The sequence below is a fragment of the Lepus europaeus genome, chromosome 1 (genome assembly GCF_033115175.1).
Source record: "Lepus europaeus isolate LE1 chromosome 1, mLepTim1.pri, whole genome shotgun sequence".
Taxonomy (NCBI): domain Eukaryota; kingdom Metazoa; phylum Chordata; class Mammalia; order Lagomorpha; family Leporidae; genus Lepus; species Lepus europaeus.
Window position 1 is genome coordinate 74782166 of NC_084827.1, and position 23574 is coordinate 74805739.

At 44.9% G+C, this 23574-nt stretch overlaps 1 protein-coding gene across 7 annotated transcripts in view; it reads right to left on the reverse strand.

Moving 5' to 3' along the window:
• TMEM163 (transmembrane protein 163) overlaps positions 1-23574 on the reverse strand; it is a 464757-nt gene that overhangs the window by 91247 nt on the left and 349936 nt on the right. For 5 of the 7 annotated variants that reach the window (XM_062185937.1, XM_062185921.1, XM_062185905.1 and 2 more), the window contains 2 exons: positions 5330-5373; positions 3872-3963 (listed from right to left, as the gene is read on the reverse strand). The exons of 1 other annotated variant lie outside the window; for it this stretch is intronic. In XM_062185937.1, coding sequence (XP_062041921.1) covers positions 3872-3963; positions 5330-5362 — 125 coding nt within the window. In that variant the 5' untranslated portion in view covers positions 5363-5373. Of the gene's footprint in view, positions 1-3871; positions 3964-5329; positions 5374-11461; positions 11572-23574 lie in introns of all 7 variants that reach the window. One more of the 7 variants, XM_062185895.1, reaches the window with a different exon arrangement.

A 23574-nucleotide genomic window follows, 5' to 3' on the forward strand; every position in this document is an offset into this window, starting at 1 on the left:
CAGATCAGTATCCCACACAATAAATCTGTGACACAATGAACACTTCTCATCTGTGGTGAATATTCATTCATGTTGCCATTGTTCCTCCTTCCTGCCTTGCCCAGTGTGCATATCTGATCTACTGAGTCCCCCTCCCTTGCAAACATTCTTAACCCTGTCTCCCCTTCTACCAGACTCACCTGTTAAAATCCTGACTAGGGGTGAACTAGATTCTCTACCTTCTCCATACCAATATTCCTCACCACACAAAAGGGATAAAATTTGGAGATTTAAATAAAAATAGCTAATTGGTAGGATTATACAATGACGTGACTGCTATGGAAAATAACACTGAATTTCCTAAAAAGAAGTTTAAAGACTTTCCTAAAAAAGAAGCTTCAAGAACTGTTCATATAACTCAGCAATCCCACTTTTGGGTATATATGCATGAAAATTAAAAGGGGAAACCTCAAAGAAATTTACATGCAGCACGTTCACCATCACTAGGAAGTGGAAGCAGTCTAGATATTCATCAGTGGATGAGTGGATAAATGAAATGTAATAGACACATACAACGGAATATGATTGAGCCTTTAACAAGAAGGAAATCACACTTTCTACAAGGTGAATTTGCCTTGATATTATTCTAAGTGAAATAAGTCAGTCACAAAATGACGAATACTGTATGGTTATATTTATATGAGGTATCTAAAGTAGTCAAGCTCACAGAAACAAAGTAGAATGGTGGCTGCCAGGGGCTGGGGTGTGGAGAAATGGGGATAGAATTTGTTTTCCAAGATGAAAAAGTTCTGGAGATCTGTTTAACAATGCTGAATATAATTAACACTACTTAACTGTGCACTTAAAATGCTTTGTGAGAAACTCTGCATTGTATTTTACAAAGTTTAAAAAGCGAATACACTATAGGGGCTCCAGTCTGTGATGGTGTTGAAGCCATAATCTCTTTCTCTGAGCATCAAACACCACATCACACCCACAGTCAGTATACATCATTAGTGGGTGGAAAGGTCAAGGACTAGCTCTGTTCTCTTGCCCCAAGCTCAGGTTCATTCTAAAGCTTTGGGTCCAACTGAAGAGTACAGGAGATGGGGGTGGGCTTTTAGCTCAGGGTTTAACATGTGGCTGGGGAAACCAGCACTCCACACTGAAGTGCCTGGTTGAGTCCCACCTCCACTTCCCATCCAGCTTCCTTCTTTTTAAAACTTCTATAAGGTGAACAAATTTCATGTATTTCATATACACAGATTTAGGAATATGGTGATACTTCCCACCCTACCCTCCCTCCCATGCTCTCACTCTCTCCTCCTTCCTTATTTTTAAAAATTTTTACAATGACATATTTTCAGTTTATCTTACCATCATAAGCATAACCCTCCAGTAAGTAAAGAACTCAACAAATGGCAAAAAGGAAAAAAAAAAAAAAAAAAAAAGCACTGTTCCTCAGTAGTAGAGACAAGGGCAGCAAACAATAATTAAATCTCAAAACTTCTCTCCTACCGGTTACTTTTTTTTATACTGTATTAGTAACCACATATCAGGGAAAACATGGTATTTGTCTTTTTGTCACTAAGTATGAAAACCATGGGGGCAGCAGATGATACCTCAACTATTTGGTATCCTGCTACCCATGTAGGAGACCAGGTGGAGTCAGGATCCTGACTTCAGCCTGGCCCAGTCCCAGCTGTTGTGGGCCATATGGGGAATGAACAAGTAGCTGGAAGATTTCTCTTTCAAATCACAATAATTTTTTTAAAAAGAGAAATTAAAAACCAGCAGGATATTTCTCAATTCCTTCTAAGATTATTCTTTAGCAACTAACTCAAAACGAGTGGATTTTCCAGCTATGCCCCTAGTATGGAAACATTGGCTTCTGAGTTGTCAGTAGGTTCAAGACTTTTTTTTAACTTGCATGGGATATGCCAGAGATTAAGACTTCAAAGCCAAGAATACAGAGGATCGGAAGTGTTATCTTCATCCCTACATCAGGAATCTCCAAACGAACTCATTGCCATCAACACATGGGAACTATCAAAGCCACTCCTGAGTTTCTGCATTTTATGTAGTAACACATACCTTTGTTTTGTTCCCTTTTGTTTTTCAACTTTCTTTTTTGAGGCTTCCTGTTTGGGGATCAGCAAAAGCAGCGAAACCAAAGACATGTCTTGTTATCAGTCTGAATCCTGGAAAAGCTCCATGTCACCTGGTCAGTGTTCGCGAACTTCCAAGATAAGAGAGAAGCCACAATGATTTGTGGCTCAGTGACTAATCTGTACAAAATTCATCTCAGCAAAAAAGGAAACTAAACTTTAAAAAGCAAATTGGAGGGGCCAGCATTGTGGCACAGTAGGTAGAGCCGCCACCTGCAACACCTGTATTCCATATGGGCACCAGTTCAAGATCCAGCTGCCCCACTTCTGATCCAGCTCCTTGCTAATGTGCCTGGGAAAGCAGCAGAGGATAGCCTGAGTCCATGGGCACCTACACCCATGTGGGAGACCTGGAAGAAGCTCCTGTCTCCTGGCTTTGGCCTGGCCAAGCCCCTGCAGCCATTTGGGGAGTGAAGCAGCAGATGGCAGATCTCTTTTTGTTCTCACCTCTGAGGACACTGCCCAGTAGAAATATAACGTGAGCCTCATATGCAATTTTAAGTTTCTGGAAACCTCATTTAAAAAGGAAACAGAAGCAAAAAAATTCATAGTTTAACCCAATATATCTAAACTATTCTGATAGCAAAACAATATTTTAAACATTAATAAGACTTTCATATTCTATTGTTCTTACTAAGTCTTTGAAATTTTGTATGTATTTTAGACTTACAACGCACCTTAGTTCAGACAAGTGTGAATGCATCACACTAGCAGCAAATTAAAATTTGTGCTCATTAATCAATAAGTTATGGAATCACCTTCCCAAAGTTCTCATTTGCCACATTCAATCTCAAATCATTGCTGTGTGCACTCCCTGGAACCTGAGGATGACCCAGCATCCCATTCAAGAGCACCTTCTGTCTGGGCCCCAGCACGAACCACAGCAAGGGGGCATTTACTCATCGGTGTCCCACATGCTGCAGAGACGGGTAGAGCTTCTGCCCCGATACACGCCAGTACGTGCGTACACATTTAGGCACACGTGTGAGTTACTATCTATGCATTTGATTCGGGGGTGGGGTTGCATTTTCCACTCTTTGAAGGATGAATTGTTTTGTTTTTCAGATGAGGAAATGACATACAGAGCCGTCACAGAGCTGGCAAGGGGAGGCCTGGGAAGCCCAGAATTTGACTCTCAAACCTGTGCTCATTACTACCCTGGGGGCTTCAAAGGGCATAGTGGGATGGCAGTTGGAAACAAGACATCTTTTATGGCCACAAACACAAACTGCTCTAAGTCAAAAATCTCCACTCACAAGACGAAGCAACATAGCGAGAGGGATGGAAGGCAAGTATAATAATTTAGACTGCCCTCGAGATGTCTTCTGGGAATTACAGTCATGAAATCATCACACTTGGAAGGAAAAAATGTGTAACAATCCAAGAGAACCTAGAGTCCAATAATGGAGAGCGAGAGGGAGGGTGGGTTGATGAAGGGATGGTCTGATGGGTGGATGGGTAAATGGATGGGTGGATGGATGCATGCATGTGTAGACGGACAGATAGACAAGTATCACCCCAGGCTCAGGAGCAGAGATTATAAAAGGTGCATCTCTCTGAGCACCCCAATAGGGTCCTTTCATGTGACATCACAGCTGGTGCTCTCCAAGGCAATCTGGGGACCTTGTTCTCATCACAGGACAAAAGCTGCAGGGTGAGCTGCGCAGAGGGCCTAATTACTTGCAGGGGTTCTGCAGTCTGGGAAGAGACAAGGATTCACTTACATGTACTCCCTATGGGCAGAGTGTACAGCAGCCGCGTTGCTGTACCGCCACAGGACGATCGCCGACGACAGGACGTCGAGGATGGCGTCGAACTAGGAGAAGGAGACACACCATTAGTGGCTTCCCAGAGTCAAGAGGGCCCGACTGTGAAGACGCAGGGCAACTGTGCTGGGACTCAGACTATCTGAGGGAGTGACCCCGGAGCAAAGACGCTTCCGTGGTTACGGCACAGCCACTGGTGACCCCCATGGGGAAGCCCCAGGAGTCTGGAGCCTGTGCACCCAAAATGTGGCCTGGTGGCAGCATCACAGTCCCTGTAATGTGGCAGATTCTGCTTCTGGGGCCCCAGATCTCAGCACTCCAGAGCTAAGGGGTACATAGAAGGTTGCACTGCTCTGTAACATGTGCAAGTGGTTTCCCCATGGCAGGCCAATAACTTCATCATTTTCCTGCATGTCCCAGGAAATAAGGCTTTGGGGTGGGGATTTTGCCTTGAGCTCTCAATGGGACTGGGGACCGGTTGTACAAGTGAGGGTGACCCAGGGTCCCAGGAAATCTGCCAAGACTTTGAAATTAGATACAATAGTCCATGCTTTTGTTTGAAGGTGAGCCAAAGAGCAATTGAGTGCAGGAGAACGTGTGTGTGTGTGTGTGTGTGTGTGAGAGAGAGAGAGAGACAGAAAGAGAGAGAGAGAGAGAGAGGGAGGGAGAGAGAGAGAGATGTATGTGTGTTTCTGGGGGGTTGTCCACTCCGAAGGGTGGATGTACATTTTTATCAATAGACTGCATCCTTCATAGGATTCCAAGAAGTATCTGCAATGCTCTAGAACACCAAGATCTTACATCAAAGGACCGCAGCGCACTTGAGAACAGGCATGCCTCCCCTGGGGAAGGCATGGCTACAGGTGCACAGGGAAGGCTGGACGGAGCACCCTGTATGAGTCATTGCACCACACCACACTTCTCATTAGGAAAGTTACAAGCGCCAGCTCTTTCTCCAAGAGCCATGAGGCAAAGTCCCCTAATCTTTCAACAGACCCAGCCTGTGAAAACAGAGACTGGCTTTCTGGGACCGACTCTCCAGAAGCAGGCTGGGCAGCCAGCTGACCTCTGGCTGGGCTACACACATGTCAGTGTGTGCACCCTGCCTACACCAGCCAATGGCTCACTCTGGCGCAGGCCAGGCCCACATACAACCCAGAAGGGAAAGGGGGCCCAAAATCTCCCAGAGCATCCTCTCAGTCAACCACACTGTGGCAAACGTGGTGGCCTCCGTCTATGCTTGGGAACCATCTAGTCCTCACAGCTCAACTTCTCATGGGTGCGGTTTCAGTAACAGCTGTGTTCCTCCTGTTAAGCTCTCAACTCCAACCACACTCTGCTCTGAGGCTGGGGCAGGGTCTGGGGGCTCAGCAAACACGTGCAGGACTTCAGGGAAGTACGTTTCAGGTTACTTACTGCAAACCCAAAAGCAGAGGCGCTGTACCTCATAACGGAGACAGCTAAAAAGAAAGAAAATAGCATTCAGAATATTTTAAAAACCTCAAGGACAGTTTGGCTCATTTGTGAGTATATTCGCACATCTGATATGGCCTTGGAAACGGCAGTGGGAAGGTCCCAAGAGGATACGATTTAAAAATTAACCACCCTTATGGAATCTGAAAATTAAACCAAAAAAGTACAGAGTGAACAGAATAGCTTTGCAGACTCCAAACCACTTGTGTGCTCTCAAGCTCCATAGGGTGGGCTCCAGGACGAAAAGGCTGAAGCCGTCGCCACTCAAAAGCCTCCTGTGACTTTGAGAATTTAGAGACCAGGAACAGAGAACTAGGAACTGGGTAAGACTTTCCAAGTGACACAGCAATAACCCAGACTGTTTCCATAATAGGGTAGTGAGCACCAGTGTCTCATGTACACACGAGTGCTAACAGCTGGGAAAGGCTTCCGCCCCCAGAGTTTAAAATCCAGTGTAGGCACCAGTACAGCTGTTCATAACAATATAAGTGAGCTTTAAAAAACACACGTCTAGGGGCTGGCACTGTGGTGTAGCAGGTTAAGCTGCCGCCTGCAGTGCCGGCATCCCATATGGATGCTGGTTCTAATCCTGCCTGCTCCACTTCTGATCCAGCTCTCTGCTATGGCCTGGGAAAGCAGTGGAAGATGGCCCAAGTCCTTGGGCCCCTGCACCCATGTGGGAGACCCAGAAGAAGCTCCTGGCTCCTGGCTTCAGATCGGCACAGCTCTGGCCATTACAGCCAATTGGGGAGTGAACCAGTGGATGGAAGACCTCTCTCTCTGCTTCTTCTCTCTCTGTGTAACTGACTTTCAAATAAATAAATAAATCTTTTAAAAAAATAAAGGACACACGTCTAGCAAAGTAGATGCTATAATTATAATTAAAATGTATTCTGTTTACATTCAAAACTGGAGGGGCAAGTCGATTGGGTAGCACTTCTGCCTCATTCTGTTTTGTGCAGAAATTATGTCCAGGGGCTGGCGTCATGGTGCAGTGGGTTAATCCTCCGCCTGCGGTGCCGGCATCCCATATGGGCCCCAGGTTCTAGTCCTGGCTGCTCCTCTTCCAGTCCAGCTCTCTGCTTTGGCCCGGGAGGGTAGTGCAAGATGGCCCAAGTCCTTGGGCCCCTGCACCCTCATGGGAGACCCGAAAGAAGCTCCTGGCTCCTGGCTTCGGATCAGCATAGCTCCCGCCGTTGCGGCCATTTGGGGAGTGAACCAATGGAAGGAAGAACTTTCTGTCACTCTCTCTCGCTATCTAACTCTACCTCTCAAATAAATAAATAAATAAATCTTTAAAAAAAAAGTCCAACTTCAAAACTTGTTCTTCAACTGAATTAGGGCAGCTCTCCAAACAAAAGCCGTATATCACAGGCACAAGTCCCTATCCAATGAAGACAGGAACAGTACCCCTGGGGCCAGTAAGCTCTGAGATGGCTCCTCCCTGGCCAGGGGCTGCAACAGGAGAGGCGGGGGCGGGAGACACAGAGGTCTGACCCGTGTGGACTTCCACTCAGCTCACACACAGTCCCTTCCGTGGGACCTGCTTGCCTCCCTATTCACAAGGTGCAGAAACAGGCCCTGGGCGGCCATGGTGCACAAGGCTCCCCACCCCCAGTCATCACAGGGTCATCTGACCCAAAGTGGACCAGTCTGTAGTTTGTGCCTTAGAAATTGAGACTGGGAGAGCATCTCATTGGTCTATGTAATTAGAATTGTTGGACACACGGGAGCTGGCACCTGCCATCGTTTGCTGTAAAGACAGAAGAACAGGAAGGCAGGGATGCGGCACAGGCAGCAATGGGACAACAAAAACCACCGGCTTCTTAACACCGCCACGCCCTTCCCGACACTCACCCACAGTCCAGTCCTCCGGCTGTGAAAGGTGACAAAAACCACTAAATCCTTGACCTTCTCTGTTTCTGACAGGAGCTGCTCCCAGTGTCCCTGCTGCTCTGACCACCACAGGAGACAGCAGGGCCAGCTGTGCACCGTGACCAGCTGCAGCGTTCACGCACAACACAGACGTGGTACTGTCCAAGGGCACTGGACCCTCTCAAGAACACCAGCTCCTGGCTGCAGGGGCAGGTGCAGGAGGGGCAGCTGATCCCTGGGGAGCTGCCCCGAGCACCACAGATGCCCTACAGAATGCTGAGCCTGGCTCACAGGCAGTGTTCACCCTCTGCTGGTGTGGGGTAGTGACATTTCACAGAAACAAGTCCAAGAGGTACTCGGACTTTTTTTTTAACCATGTGCATTCCAGGGGCTGCTGCTATAACAGCAAGGGCAACCTTTTAGTGTCTATTAGCGTCTTGTGCAGACGCTCAATCTTTTTAACAGAGGAAGGATGGTTTCTTGGCTGGAGTGTCTACTCCGAGTCTACCTGTGCCCTCCAGCCTGGGCCACACAGACAAGGCACAACTGGAAAAGTGCTCCCCTCCACGCGCCATCACAGAAGACCCTGGAGTTTATGAGCAGTAGATCACTGGTGTAAAATGTTGGCATCTAGGGGCAGGCATTTGATGCAGCCATCAAGATGCTGCTAGGGATGCCTGCATCCCACACTGCAAAACGTGGTTCAAGCCCCTGCTCCTCTGCTTCCGATCCAGCGTCCTGCCAATGCGTATCCTAGGAAGCAGCAGGTGATTGCTCAAGTATGGGGTCCCTGCCACCCACCTGCAAGACCAAGACTGGGTTCCTGGCTTTGGCCTGGCCCAGCACTGGCTTTGCAGACATTTGGGGAGTGAACCAGCAGATGGGAGATCAATCGATCTTTTTCTCTCTGCCTTCTAAATAAAATTTAATTAATTTCTTTTTTTAACAAGAGATTGCATTTGATTTCATTGAAAGATCAGACATTACATACTGTGAGGTTTCCTGGACTCACTCAGAATCTAACACCCATGATTACAAATCTTCTCAGAATTACATGGGCAGGTTCTTCTGGTGTGAGTGAGTGAAGCCTGCCCAGTGCACATGTAACTAAAGCACAAGTGGTCTATCAATACTGCTCATACCAAGAGAAGTGCGAGCATGAGGGCTCTGGGCAGCCCACAGCCTTCAGAGAGGCCCATCACTTACTTGTGAGTTGCTTCCATCTAATTTCCTTGACGATACATGAGAGGAATGCCACAAATTGCATGGGAATCAGGACAGCACTGAAGGGCCCTCCACCCGGCCTTGATCCGCCAGCTCCCCTCGGAGGCCAACTCCAGCTCTCACTACTGAGCAGCAGTCAACAGCCATTGGCACAGGAACCAAATGCAAGAGCTCGGATGGCCTTTTAGGAATTTGAGGGTTGTCAGCTAATAACTGCATTGTCTTTAGCCCATCACTCACTAAGGCACATCCTAACTCCCAGATAAGAATGAACTCAGTGGAGAAGATCCGGTTAGCCTACACGGCTACTGCTCTCCTTGAAAGATATAGCAAGTTGTGGGGTGTTCATCAGGACGTTCACAGCTTTCTTCATGCACACGCCAAGTTCCTGGGCCAGAATGACTACCCAAGGCAGGAATGTCACCATGAGGCACCTCTGGAGAGCCAGGCACAGCTACCTGAGCGTAGCCAAAAGCCACCAAAGAGCCAGCAAAGTCCAGCACCTTCCACAGAGAATGACAAAGCCCTTTCAAGATCAGAAAACAATGCTGCACCCTGGCAACACTTGCCAAGAGCCAGGCAACCTGGCAGCCTGCAATCGGAGCTCTCCCATGAAGGCAGCCCTCAGACAAAGCAGGGGCCATGGAGGCGAAGGTAGTGAAGTCACCTTGGCGGTCAGCCCATCAGTGCAGGGCCTGGTAGCAAGCCCTGCAGCTGCTCCAGAATGGAGCACCTGACCATCAGCAGCCTCCAAGTTCATCTGGAGAGCACCTTATCAGAATCCCCTAGGGACATTCTCGACAGTTTCTGCTCCTCACGTTTAGAACCTGTTTTCATTGCTCATAACTTAACCATACACGCAGGGAGCTGGTGGCGACTGATAGCCTACAAGGTAAGCAATTATAGGCTACCAACAGCTTCAGCTGATTCTCCAAGGATTGGGGAACTGGGTTCCCCACCTCTTGCTCCCCCATGGTGACGATGCAGACATGTTAGACTGGACTGACATTAATCAAAAATACATGCCAAGGATGCAGCCAGGTTCCTCATTCTTTATCTGCAGGCTTTTTTCTTTTTCCTAAGGCACAGAATCCTCCAAATGTTCATAGAAAACATGGAGAGAGCTGTTGGTCAGGGCTTGCCCAGGTTCTATTCCCCACACTGGAGACAGCATCTCGACTCTCTCCTGGGGGAGAAAATGGCACCTGCCCAACCACAGACAAGGTGATGTGAGTGTGTGGACATCATCCCTACTCTATCTCAGTAACTCATCCCACATCCAAAGTTAAGGATTCAAAGATGGCACAAGTCAGCTTGAGCCAGTGAGAACCTGTCTCAAATATTCTGTTAGAAATATTAAGTCAGGGAGTGTCTCCCTCAGAGGGGATTTTAGAGCTGTAGGAGGAGATCTTGAGATTGATAAATAGCATGTCTCCGAATGAAGTCAACACACAGGAAAGTAGATGCTCAAGAGACACTGATCAGGCTCCTGATAAGTTCAAGTCCGCCTGAAAACTGTCCCTCTATGTCTCAAATATGTTACTCATTAATTTCATTCATTTGCGTACTTTAGTTTGAATGGAATTTCTATCACCTGTGACCAAATGAGTCTTTATCAAGACTTTGACCCAATAATCCCATGTCCAAGAATTTATTTTAGTGCCTAAGAAACGGAAAAACACTCCACACAACAGGCTTCTAGCAGGTTCATGGGATTTATAGGAGCAAAGATTGGATGCACTGTGGATGTGCAGTAGTGGGGTGATGATCACCGTGCAGCCCATTCAAAGAACAGTCTGTAGGAGAGGTGACATGGTGCAGCAGGCTAAGCCATCACTTGGTTGCCCACATCCCACATCAGAGTGCTGGTTCAACTCCCAGCTATTCTGCTTCCAATGCAGCTTCCTGCTAATGCACCTGGCAAGGCAGTGGAAGATGGCCCAAGTACTTGGATCCCTGCCACCCAGGTGTGAGACCAGGATGGAGTTCTGGGCTCCTGGCTTTATCCTGGCTCAACCCCAGCTGTCGCAGGCACTGGATAGTGAACCAGCATATGGAAATGTGTGTGCATGGGGGCTCACTCTCGCTTGATCTCTCCCTCCCTCCCCCACCCCATGTCACTTTTTCAAATAAGTATATGCCTATATGTACTATATATACACCTATATATGTACTATATATATGCCTATATACCTATATGTAACAAATATGTAACTATTTACAAAGAGTACTATCAATGTGTACATTAATGTATTGGGTAAGATAATGATGTAGCATGGTGGGTGCTACAGGTTCCAAGTGCCACGGGAAAGGACAGATCTGGGACAGAAGTTCTGGCTAGTGCATGTGCAATCTGAATGGCAACATCAGAAGTGGCTTCACCTAGAAGGTGACATTTCAGCAAAGATCTGAACAATGTGAAGCACTGAGCCATGCAGTTACTTGGAGGAAGAACTTTTCAAATAATGAGAAGAGACAGTGCAAGGGTCCTGAGGTAGAACATGTGACAAGAACATCAGGCCATTTAGGCTGAAGCCAAAGGAAGCAGGAAACTATGTCAGACAATAAGGGCAAGACACAAGATGTAAGTGACGTGTCTAGCTCTATAGTACAACTATGCTTTTAAAATGCATTGAAACAAATTGAAAAGGAGGGAGTCAAATTATCCCTGTTTGCAGATGACATGATTCTACAAACAGAGAAACCAAATGACTCCACTAAAAGACTATTGGAACTCCTAAGAGTTTGGTGAAGTTACAGGATATACAATCAACACACAAAATCAGTAGCCTTCGTATACACAGACAACGCGATGGCTGAGAAATAACTTTTAGGATCGACACCATTTACAATAGCTACAAAAAACTTAATTACGTTGGAATAAATTTAACCAAGGATGTGAAAGATCTCTACAATGAAAACCAAAAAACATTAAAGAAAGAAATAGAAAATAACACAAAAAAAGGAAAAACCTACCATGTTCATGGATTGGAAGAATTCGTATCATCAAAATGTCCATATTACCCAAAGCAATTTACAGATGCAGTGCAATCCCAATACCAACACCAATGGCATTCTTCTCAGATCTAGAAAAAGCAATGCTAATATTCATATGGAAACACAAGAGACCCCCAAATAGATAAGACAATCTTAAGCAACTAAAACAAAGCCAGAGGCATCATAATACCCAATTTCAAGACATACTACAGGGCAGTTATAATAAAAACAGCCTGGTACTGGTACAAAAAACAGATAGATAAACCAATGGAACAGAACAGAAACACCAGAAATCAATGCAAACATCTACAACCAACTTATATTTGGTCAATGAGCCAAAACCAATCCCCGGAGCAAGGACAGTCTCTTCAAATGGCATTGGGAAAAATTCGATCTTCATATGTAGAATATGTATGGCTACACCTTACACCTTTCATAAAAATCAACTCTAAAGGGATCAGTTGTCTAAATCTATGACATGACACCATCAAATTACTAGAGGAAAACATTGGGGAAACTCTGCAAGACATTGGCACAGGCAGACCTCCTGGAAAAGACCCCAGTAGCACAGGCAATCAAAGCAAAAATAGACAAATGGGATTACATCAAGCTAGAAGCTTCTGCATTACAAAGGAAACAGCAAAATAAAGATACAACCACCAGAATTGGAGAAAATATTTGTAAAATATGAAAGGATTAATATTCAAATTATGTAAAGATAAAGGAACTCAATAAAACAATCCAGTTAATAAATGGACAGAGGACATAAACAGGCATTCTTCAAAGGATGAAATTCAAATGCCCACCAGACACATGAAAAAAACTCGGGATCACTAGCCATCAGGGAAATACACATAAAAACCACAATGAGGTTTCACCTCACCACAGTTAGAATGGCTCTCATACGGAAATCAAAAAAAACAGTAAATGTTGCTGGGGAGGTGGGGAAAAGGGTACCCTAATCCACTGCTAGTGGGAATGTAAACTAGTACAGCCATTATAGAAGACAGTATAGATTCCTCAGAAATCTGAAAATAGATCTATCATATAACCTAGCCATTCTACTCCTGGGAATTTACCAAAGGGCAATGAAATCAGCATAACAAAGAGCTATCTGTACCCCCATGTTTATTGCAGTTCAATTCACAATAGCTAAGATATGAAATCAACCCAGATGTACATCAACTGATGACTAGATACAGAAAATGTGGTATATACACACTATGGTATGCTACTCAGCCATTAAAAAAAAAAAAAATCCTGTCTTTTGCAACTAACAAAAAAAATGGATGCAACTAGAAACCATTATGCTTAGTAAAATAAACCAGTCCTGAAAAGACAAATACATATTTTCCCTGATATGTGCTAACATATATAGAGTATAAAAAAATGTAATGTTGGGGTCAGCACTGTGGCATAGCAGGCTAAGCCTCTGTCTGTACTACTGGCATCCCATACAGGCACTGGTACCAGCTTCAGCTGCTCTACTTCTGATCCAGATCCCCAGTAATGCAACTCGGAAAGCAGTGTAGGATGGCCAGATGATTGGGCCCTTGTACCCACATGGGAGACCTGGAAGAGGCTCCTGGCTCCTTCCTGGCCCAGCCCTGGTCGTTGGGGTCATTTGGGGAGTGAACTAGCAAATGGAAGATCTCTCTCCTCCGTCTCCCCTCTCCCCTCCCTCCCTCTCCCCCTCCACCCTCACTGGAACTCTGACTTTCAAATAAAATAAAATGCAGTATGAGTGACATTGACATTTTGAGGTTTTTTTTTTTACAGTCTTTGTCTATACTCTTAATGAACAGTGGTTTTTGCTACTTACTTCTTGTTGAATTCTTTATTTGGTGGAGGGTTAAGCTTATGATTATCAAATACACTGAAAGTATGTCATAACAATTTAAAGAATAAAAAAGGAAGGAGGAAGGAGGCTGAGAGTGTGGGCGGTAAGGTGGGAAGTATCATTATGCTCTAAATGTGTATTTATATCAAATACATAAAATGTGTTCACCCTATATAAACAAAACGTTAAAATTAAAAAAACATAGAAGGGAAAACTGGGAAAAATGCATTGAAAACTAGAAAGATATTTTCTCAAAACAGTAATGAATCTTCATAAAATGGGACTATTTGGGAAGCTTTCTATTTAGTTTTTGTTTGTTTGTTTTGTTTTGTTTTGTTTTTGTATTTTTCACATTTGCTACAACCATCAGTGATAACCATTCAAATCAGAGAAAGTCAGTTTTATCCGGCAGGGAAAAAAAAAAAAAATTATCCAAGTCATAGGAACACAACCAAGGGTCGCAAACAAGAGCGGAAATGAGGGGCTGCCCCGTAAGGCTCTGAAGGCTCTGGCTCACAGAAAGCACCTTGCCACACATGCCTGGACTCCTCTAGGTTCCTGAAATCCATCTCTCTAGGCCCCATCACCCACATGAGTGGGTTGCTAATGGTCCAAAGAGTTTATGAGCATACGAGGGAGGACCAGGGAGGGCCAGAGAGGCCAGGGTGTGACACACAAGCAAAGCATCTCTTCAGGGCTGGGCACAAGTTTGCTTGTCCTCCACTTCTACTTTCATTTACATGTCAAGAGGGTAATGACAGCTCCACTCCCAGCAGCACACACAACAGACATCTTAGATAAATATTTATACAGGTCTGGTTAAAAGACCAGAGCGTCTTTAACTAAGCCTCACTCATGCCAGGCCACAAAGTGCCATGAGCTGGAAACTGAAATCCAAACAGAAAGACAGCTGGAAAATGGACAGGACCCAGGCAATCCATTGTTCGGGAAAAGCCAAATGCAAATCCCACAGCTGAATAAGCAGCAGGCTTTGACAGGGCACAGAGCAAGGTTGAGACAAAGCGCCTTGGAAATGCACAGAAAGGCCAGGGTACCAGCAAGGCAAGGGGGAATCAATGCCACTGACAGCTCCCCCACAACATTAAACAAAGAGTGCCATTTCCATTGCAGGCGAGACTTCCGGCAACAATGAGGACCCATCTGTCATTCTCCCCAAGGTCACACAATAATTACCTCGACCCTAGCACTCCTTAGCAATACCCCAGGCCCCTTAACACTTCCAAGTTGCTAAATTATGTGACCAGGAAAGCCCTGTTAATAAATCAATCCTACTTTAATTACAATGCCTGTATCACTCAGACGCCTGGCAACACCCCCCCCCCCCCATACCCATGTAACAAAGCTGCCTGGAGAACCACCTTTCCATCACACACCTGCAATGGATGCTCTCAGGCCGGCCGAGACCCAGGCAGCACAAGAGATAGGACAGAGAGGTCAAAGTTCTATTCTATTCGGTTCTAGTCCGTTCTACTCATTTATGGTTTTTTTTGTTTGTTTGTTTGTTTTTAATTTATTTGACAGAGTTAGACAGTGAGAGAGACACAGAGAGAGGTCTTCCTTCCATTGGTTCACCCCTCAAATGGCTGCTACGGCTGGAGCTACACCGATCTGAAGCCAGGAGTCAGGTGCTTCCTCCTAGTCTCCCATGCGGGTGCAGGGGCCCAAGCACTTGGGCCATCCTCCACTGCAACTCCCGGGCCACAGCAGAGAGCTGGACTGCAAGAGGAGCAACTGGGACTAGAACGCGGCGCCCATGTGGGATGCCAGCGTCGCAGGTGGAGGATTAACCAAGGGAGCCATGGCGCTGGCCCCTCATTTATGTTCTAACTTGCTGCAGTGGGACCTTGAAGGGCTTGCAGACAGTCTCTCCCACTCAGACAAGATGGTAACACACTGCAAAGAACGAGTGATGGGATGCTGAATTCAGTCACTCCTGAAAGGGAAGAGGGAAACTACTGGAGAAACAAACGAACAAGGTGGCCGCTTAGCTCATGAAACTACTCGCCTTCAGCTGCGGGATGGTTGCTTTCTCTGTTACTTGTCCAAGCAAGAATTTGCAAGAGGGCTGCCCAAGGGAGAAACCCAGAAGTTTTTTGTTTGTTTGTTTGTTTTTTGGTCTCCACTCCAACATTAGCTACCAGGGTGTTTAAAACAGGAGACTTCATATTCAACAAAAACAAAACAACAGATACCAATAAAAAAAAAATCAACTTCCACCTTTGGCTTCTCTCAGTAAACAGAGCAGCCTTTGCCACAGCAGGGCCAGCACTGCGCGTGGATGGGGCATGTACTCTGTGCTGCTTTCTCTGCGGTACTACTGCCGTTCTGCCTCACTCTCCTCCTGCCCCACCCAGCCTGGCCCACTCGATTCTCGGCCTGGCCAGTGCCTTCTATTCTGAGTACCTGTGTGGCTGCTAGCAACTTGAAACTGGTATCTAGGTAAGTTTTCACTCTCTGTTCCCATTATTTCTTTTTTTTTTTTTTATTTTTTAATTTATTTTTTTTTTTATTTTTTGACAGGCAGAGTGGATAGTGAGAGAGAGAGAGAGAGAGAGAGAGAGAGAGAGAGAAAGGTCTTCCTTTGCCATTGGTTCACCTTCCAATGGCCGCCGTGGCCAGCGCGCTGCGGCCGGTGCACTGCGCTGGTCCGATGGCAGGAGCCAGGTGCTTCTCCTGGTCTCCCATGGGGTGCAGGGCCCAAGCACTTGGGCCATCCTCCACTGCACTCCCTGGCCACAGCAGAGAGCTGGCCTGGAAGAGGGGCAACCGGGACAGAATCCGGTGCCCCGACCAGGACTAGAACCCGGTGTGCCGGCGCCGCAAGGTGGAGGATTAGCCTAGTGAGCCGCGGCGCCGGCCAAGTTCCCATTATTTCTAATACGATTCAGAGCCTCCTCTGACAGGCAATGCCCCCTGCCCCCTCTGCCCTCCCCTCTCAGCACACAGACATGGCCCTTGTCTACCCCCAACTGGCTTAAGAAAGGCTGAAGTCAAGGGTGCATCCTATTTGTCTCTATCTCCAAGCCTGAAAGCACACGCATACCATTAGAGATCAATAAATGCTTAGTAAACTAAACTGGACCAGAGCTAAAGACGCTCTAAAACCCAAAACTGCATCTGGCTTTCATTTAAAATGCAATGATTAATTCATGCCAGAAACTCCAGTGAGTGCTATGGGCACCAGAGCCAGCAATGGCTGGGATGCTGTCACCCAGGGTCATCCTTGCCAGGCCACTAAGATGGCCTGGTGCCTGGCACTGCCGATGTCATAGTACACATGCAACCTCTTTGGTTTAACCAGCTGCTCAAGGAACATTTCAAAGAACAGAACATATTGCGAGGAAGAAGAATACACTGAATAAGACCTTAAGATTTAGCTTAAAGAAACTGTGCTGAATAAATATTTACTCATTGGAGCTGAATCGCAGTCATTAGAAGACCATTAACATTATCACTCAGGGAATACTATTTTTTTTTTTTTTGCCTGTCACTTTACATTCACATTCTAGTACTTTTTTTTTTTTTTTTTTACATTCAGGGAATAAAAGCAAAACATATTGGGACAGAGCCCTCTTCTCTCCTCCCTCCCCACCACTCTCCTCTATCAAACCCACAAAAGCTCAAGAATGGAAAACTAGAATACAATGATCCTAGGAGGTAAAGATTGGTCAACCCCAAGGTCCCTAAGTTATAAAGTTTATCCACCAGTACACTAAAATTCGCACCACACAACAGGAATCCCATGGTTCCAGTGTCCCCCCAAAGCTTCATGTGTAGACTTCATCTCCACTGCAAGATACCAAGAGGGTGGGAACTAAACTGGGCTATAGCATTCAGAATTGGGCCCTCAGGGAGGTGACTAGGGTTCCATTAGGGTGCAGTCCCCAGAATTTAACCTTGTGGCTTCAAAAGAAGAGGCAGAGAGACCAGATAGACACACACACATGCATATGCTCTGTCTCTTGCAACTCCGTCAGCCAGAAGGCTATCATCTCCAGAATCATAAACTTAACTAAATCTGTTTTCTTCAGGGAGCAGCCTGCCTGCAGTATTTTGTTATAGTAACCAACTATGAACTAACATAGTAAAGATACTGAGAGCTGATAACACAACTCAATTAAATCATAGTCAGAGCTCAGTTTTCCACAATTAGATGGCACAGTCATCAAGAGCCCCAACAATTATCCCTATGATGCAACAGCGTGAGCTAAGTTGTAGCATCTACCCTTGAACCTTTTCCCCATATTCCACACTCTGGAGAGCAGGAAGTACAGTCAAAGGAGAAATGGCTCAGACACTGGAATGTGAATCAGGCAGCTGAGAAACAAATGGCTTTGAGAACAAGGGGAGCTAAAGTTCTACCGTCGGCCAGGCAGCGAGACATTCTCCAAGGCAGACTGAGTGGAAAGTGTCCTGAGGCAAAAAATAACCAGATTGAAGCCGTCTGCTCCTCCCTCATGCCCAACTCTCCATAAAGCCACAATCATCACAACATTGAGGTAATGGAAAACTGGCAGACAGAACCAGGGAACTGGTTAATGCAGTAAGGCCATCAGACATAAAATCAGAACACAAGTATCAGTTACTCTGTATTAGTCACCAATAATAAGAAAATTCAGTTTTCAACAATATCAAACACATCAAATACCTAGAAATAAACTAATGAAAGAACATGTAACACCTTTACCCAGAAAAACAAAAAATTAAAATTAGATTAAATACATGGAAAGAAATACCATGTTTGTGACTAGGAAGACTCAATACTACCAGTCAAAATTCTAGGTTTCTACAGACAGAATTTTTAGGATGATGCTAAACTTTACATGGAAAGTGAGGAGGATCAAAATATCAGCACAAGACAAACACATAAGCATGGTCACTTGGCTTATACTCAAGACAGACAGTTCTTTTCAATAAATTGTGCTGAGCCAACTGGATAGTCATATGACAGAATCTTGACCTACCTCACACTTGTAGATGACCTGTAGATATCAATGTGCAAGATAATATAGGAAATATTGTATCACAGATTACTTACCCCAAGATTTTGAAAATAAACACAACATAAAAGCCTTCAGCAACAAAGATCAGTAACTGAACTACATTCAAAGAACCAAGTGGAAGAGCAAACAAAAAGCCACAGAACGGGAAAATAAATTTAAAATATTTAGAACAACCAGGGGACTTGTATCCAGAATATATCAAGAAGTTTGACAAATGATTAAGAGAAAAACAATTCAATAGGAAAATGGGCAAAAGATTTAAGAAGATTTTCATAAAAGATGATACAATGATATAGTAAGCACACTAGTCATCAGGGAAGACAAATTCAGAACCACGGAGAGATACCATTACAAAGCTAAAAAACGACTAAGAAAAAACACTGACCACTTCAAATGCTGGTGAGCACGCAGAACTGGGAGTCTCAGAAGCAGCCAGAGGATATGCAAGTTTGTACAGACATTTTCAGAAACTGGCTGCCAGCATTTATGGAAGGTGATCAACCTCTGTGAGTCAACCACACAGATTCAACAGAAATTCACACCTATGGACACCAGAAGATGCTTACGAAAGGGTTCCTAGCAGCATTATTTACAAGCGGGAAAACATGAACAACCCAAATGTTTGTCAATAGTGGAAAGATAAAACAGTAGTGTGTTCACCCAATGGAAGACCACATAACAATTAAATGAATTACAGCTAATCAGAAGTATATGTATGAACTGCAACAAACAATGAGAAAAAAAGCCAACAAAAACATTCAATAAACTTTGTATGATTCTGTCTCTGAAATATTCACAAACAGACAAAGCAAAAATCAGACGACAGTGACAAAAATGGTGACAAAAATCAGAACAGTGGTTACTACTGGGGAAGGGATCAGTGACTGGGAACAAGAGAAGGGTTTCTTTTTTAAAAAATTAATTCATTTATTTGAAACTTAGAGTTAGAAAGAGAGACTGTCAGAGAGAGTGAGAGAACCTTCTGTCTGTTGGTTCACTCCTCAAATGGCTGAAACAGCCAGCACCAGGCCAGGCCAAAGCCAGGAGCCAGAAGCTTCTTCCAGGTCTCCCACATGGTTGACAGGAACCCAAATACTTGGGCCATCTTCTGCTGCTTTCCCAGGCCATTAGCAGGGAGTTGGATCAAAAGTGGAGCACCTGGGACAGGAACCAGCACACCGGTCTAAGAGAAAGTTTTCTAAGGTGGGAAGATGAGTGTGAGTGAAAATTAAGCTATACAATTTTATCTGTCACTCTTTGGTATGTTTATTTGCTTTAGTTTTAAAAGAATATAGGCAAATCAGTTTAGAAATAAAAGTTCAAGAGCCTATAAAGTAAGAAAGGGCATAAAAAGGCAACTTTAGAAAAGGAATATAAAATGGCCAATAGGCATAAGATGGAAAAAATGAATAAAAGAAAATGAAGATTAGTTCTACTTTGACCTGTTAAAAAGGTAGAAATAAGGGCCAGCATTGTGGTGGAATAAGTAAAACTGCTGCCTGTAGCATCGGCATCCCATATGGGAGACGGTTCTAGTCCAGGCTGCTCCATTTCCAATCCAGCTCCCTGCCAATGTACCTGCAAAAGCAGTGGAAGATGGCCCAAGTCCTTGGTCTCCTGCACCCATGTAGAGAACTGGAAGAAGCTCCTGGCCCCTGGCATCAGATAGGCCCAGTCTTGGCTATTGTAGCCATGTGGGGAGCGAACCAATAGATGGAATTCTCTCTCTCTCTCTCTCTCTCTCTCTCTCTCTCTCTCTCTCTTTCACAGCCCTGGCTGTTGCTGACATTTGATGAGCAACTGAGCAGACAAAAATTTTATTTTGTACCTGTTCTTTGTCTCTGTCTGTATGTCTGTTTGTCCTTCAAATAAAAACAAATGAAAATAAGTCTTTTAATGTATGGTGCACATTGTTTGAACCCAGCATTCGGAATTATATTCTATCCTTGTACTAGCACAGGTGTAGGAAGAATACATACAAGAGTCATTACAGACATGTAGCAACAAAACTGACCACCGAGACATCCCTTAACAAAGGAGTGATTCGCTAAACCATCATTAGCTCATACTATGAAATATCATTAAGCTCTTAAAAAAGATTGTGTTATGCTGCAGAATAGAGTGAGGAAATAAATTAAGGTAATTAATGGAGTATTAAGGCCTCTGTGTGTGTGCATTCACAGGTGCGTACAGACACACTTTCACATACATGCAAGGTACATTTCAGAGAAGCTACTGAAGGAGCCACGGATGATGATTACCTCCAAAGAAGGGGACTGGGAATGTGAGGTTGAAAGTTAGCTCTTGGCCTCCTCTTAGACCCCTTAGGTTGCTTTCAATATTTTACATGTACACCTGCACGTATTTCCATGGTGAAGATAGTGGTTCATAGGCCACAACCAATGAAAGCAACCTAACCACTTTCCACATGTCACCGCAAATCAGTATGTTGTTTCTCGACTTAAACTAGATTTGACAAAAAGGGCTTGTGCAGATGGAAATTTAAGTCTACACTCCACTATACAGTTACAAATCAAACAGATCTACTATTTGTCAATTTCTACAAAATAAAATTAAAAAGAGTCTAGGGTTTTCCAAAACTAAAAAGTTCCCAAGATATCTTTTTTCCCCCTTAGCCATGAACTCTTTCCTTCCTCGTTGAAGATAATGCTAATGGAGAATCAAGACAAGTAAGACAAAGGCAAGTTTTTTCAATGGTCTACTGCCCTGGACATCAACTGGGTAAATACAAAGACTGGGTCTCCACTTGGCTACAGTGCCTCTCCTGTTAGGGGTTGAAAACTTTTGTGTTCTCCTTTATAGAGTTTGCCATCATATTTGCCATAGTTAACTGCATAACCGTCACATTCTTCCCACTTAGAAATAGATTCAAATAAGATTTATAACAATAGCAAGTGATTTATTTATTTAACAGACATAACACATTATTTGAAAGATCATGGTAACTGATCCACTATCACCAGCTTTCATTAACCTTGAACATGAGGCTATGCAGAGGTAGAAATAAGAATGGACAAAAGGAATCTCAAGTCCAATTTTTCAATCAATAAATGTGCTCTGTGGGCTTTCTCAAGTGAGAATGGAACAAAGACAAGGTGTCACCAGCTCTATCACACCAACACAACATCACAAGAGAATCAGGGTCATCAGCACAAGACCAAATATGGTAGATATAACCCCCAGACATGAAATTGTAGACGCCCTGTGATGTTACTTTGCCAGAAGCTCATAGAGCCAGAAATCCATGGTTATCCAGACACAGTAGCTGGGACTGAGCTCTGATAGAATTTCACAGATGGAGAGCTCCGTTTCTGGCATTTTAAATAAACTGGAACACTTTCCCAGAGATATTGAGCTATAAATCAAAGAGGAATCAATGTTGATGCTCCAAAAGAAAATAAAAACAAGGAGTCACAGTTTGCCTTGTTCCAACGACAATAATTCTCCCTTGATGGTGTCAGATTTATTTCTACTCAGTACAGATATGTAACTCATAACCAGGCCACAGAACACTAAATTAAACATTTCCAAACTCTGCCATGATCAGACTATCCACTTCAGGGCTTTTCAAAATATAACCCCTAAAGCACCACAACAGGTCTCCTCATCCAGCCCCTACCTCATTGCAATCAGACCAACTTCCTCCTAACCTCTACTAAAAACTAGGGCCCCATCAAAGATGAGCTAAAAAGAGCACTGGGAAAACACTTTGGGAAATGAAGACTCTCCACCCACATTCATGAGAGGCAAGGCCTTCACACTAGTCAACATCCTGTAGGCAGGATTGGTATTCTACCCATAAGCACAACCAGAGTCCCTAATCCAGATTGAGCCTCTACAACAATTGATGTCACCAGGAAAATAAGGGCATATTCTGTTTGCATGCTCACAGCCACTGACCACCAACAACTGATGGGGAACCCACATGGTTCAGCTCTCAGGCGCCACGCCCTTTTTCCTGGACAGTCCTTTCTGCTCACTCTGCCTTCTCTCTGACTTAATAAAAAAAAAAGTCCACTTTCTTAGGGCAAAGGGCTGTTCCCTCTCAATGAGGTGGCTGATGCTAGAATGAATCTGCCCTCTTCCACTGGAGAAGAGCTCGTGACCAGACTGCACCGTGCCCCGTCCCCTAGACACAGGGCCTGGACAAGCACTCGGAGTGCCTGGAGACTCGGGAAATGCTGAAACAGAAAAAGGTTTTTGTCCTCTTGATATTATAAACGGTTAGGATCATTCACGGTTACCCACGTGGACAGCTGGCCCAAAGATGAAATACAGGAGACACACACAAATCAGAGAGGAGAAAAGAGAAGGGAGAGAGAGAGAGATACAGGATTCTGACAGATGAGCCCATACCTTCTACACAAATGCTTTTTTTTTTTTTTTTTTAAGATTTATTTGAAAGTCAGATTTGGAGAGAGAGAGAGAGAGAAGTCTTCCATCTGCTGGTTCACTCCACAACCGGCTGCCAACAGTTGGAGCTGCGCTCACCTGAAGCCAGGAACCTCTTCTGGGTCTCCCACATGGGTGCAGGGGCCAAAGGACTTGGGCCATCTTCCACTGCTTTCCCAGGCCATAGCAGACAGCCGGATCAGAAGTGGAGCAGGCGGGACTCTAACTGGCACCCATATGGGATGCTGGCACTGCAGGAAGTGGCTTTACCCATTACACCACAGTACCGGCCCTGCCAATTGCCTTCTGCGATACATTCTCATTTAGTCTGCTTAAATACGGATGACGGATCCCCACTGTCTGTCACTGGGACATCCTGCCCCGCGCGCACGCACACGCGCACGCACACGGACACACGTTTCTTTCACTGACAGCACTTAGAGCTCCGGCTCATACTATTCCCTCTCTCCTCTTGGCATCACCCCAAAGACAAATTAGGAACCAATTCACAGGAGGATGTCTTCAAACATAAGCTCTCCTCAAATTAGACGCCTCAGTCTTCGGAATGCAATTACGTTCAGTTGAGAAACAGGACTCACCAAAATGTAAAACACACAGCTGGGATCACGGTTGAAACGGGCTGCGCAGCTACGGTCTCACTTTGACTTGATCCTTTCTCGGTTGGGTGATTTTCTCACAATGCTAAGTATGTTAGATACATACTAACAGTTGGCCAGCCAGGCCATGGTCTGACCACCACAGAACGGGGTGGGGTGGGGAAATTCTTTCAGTTCACCCCCACTTGTCATGAACTT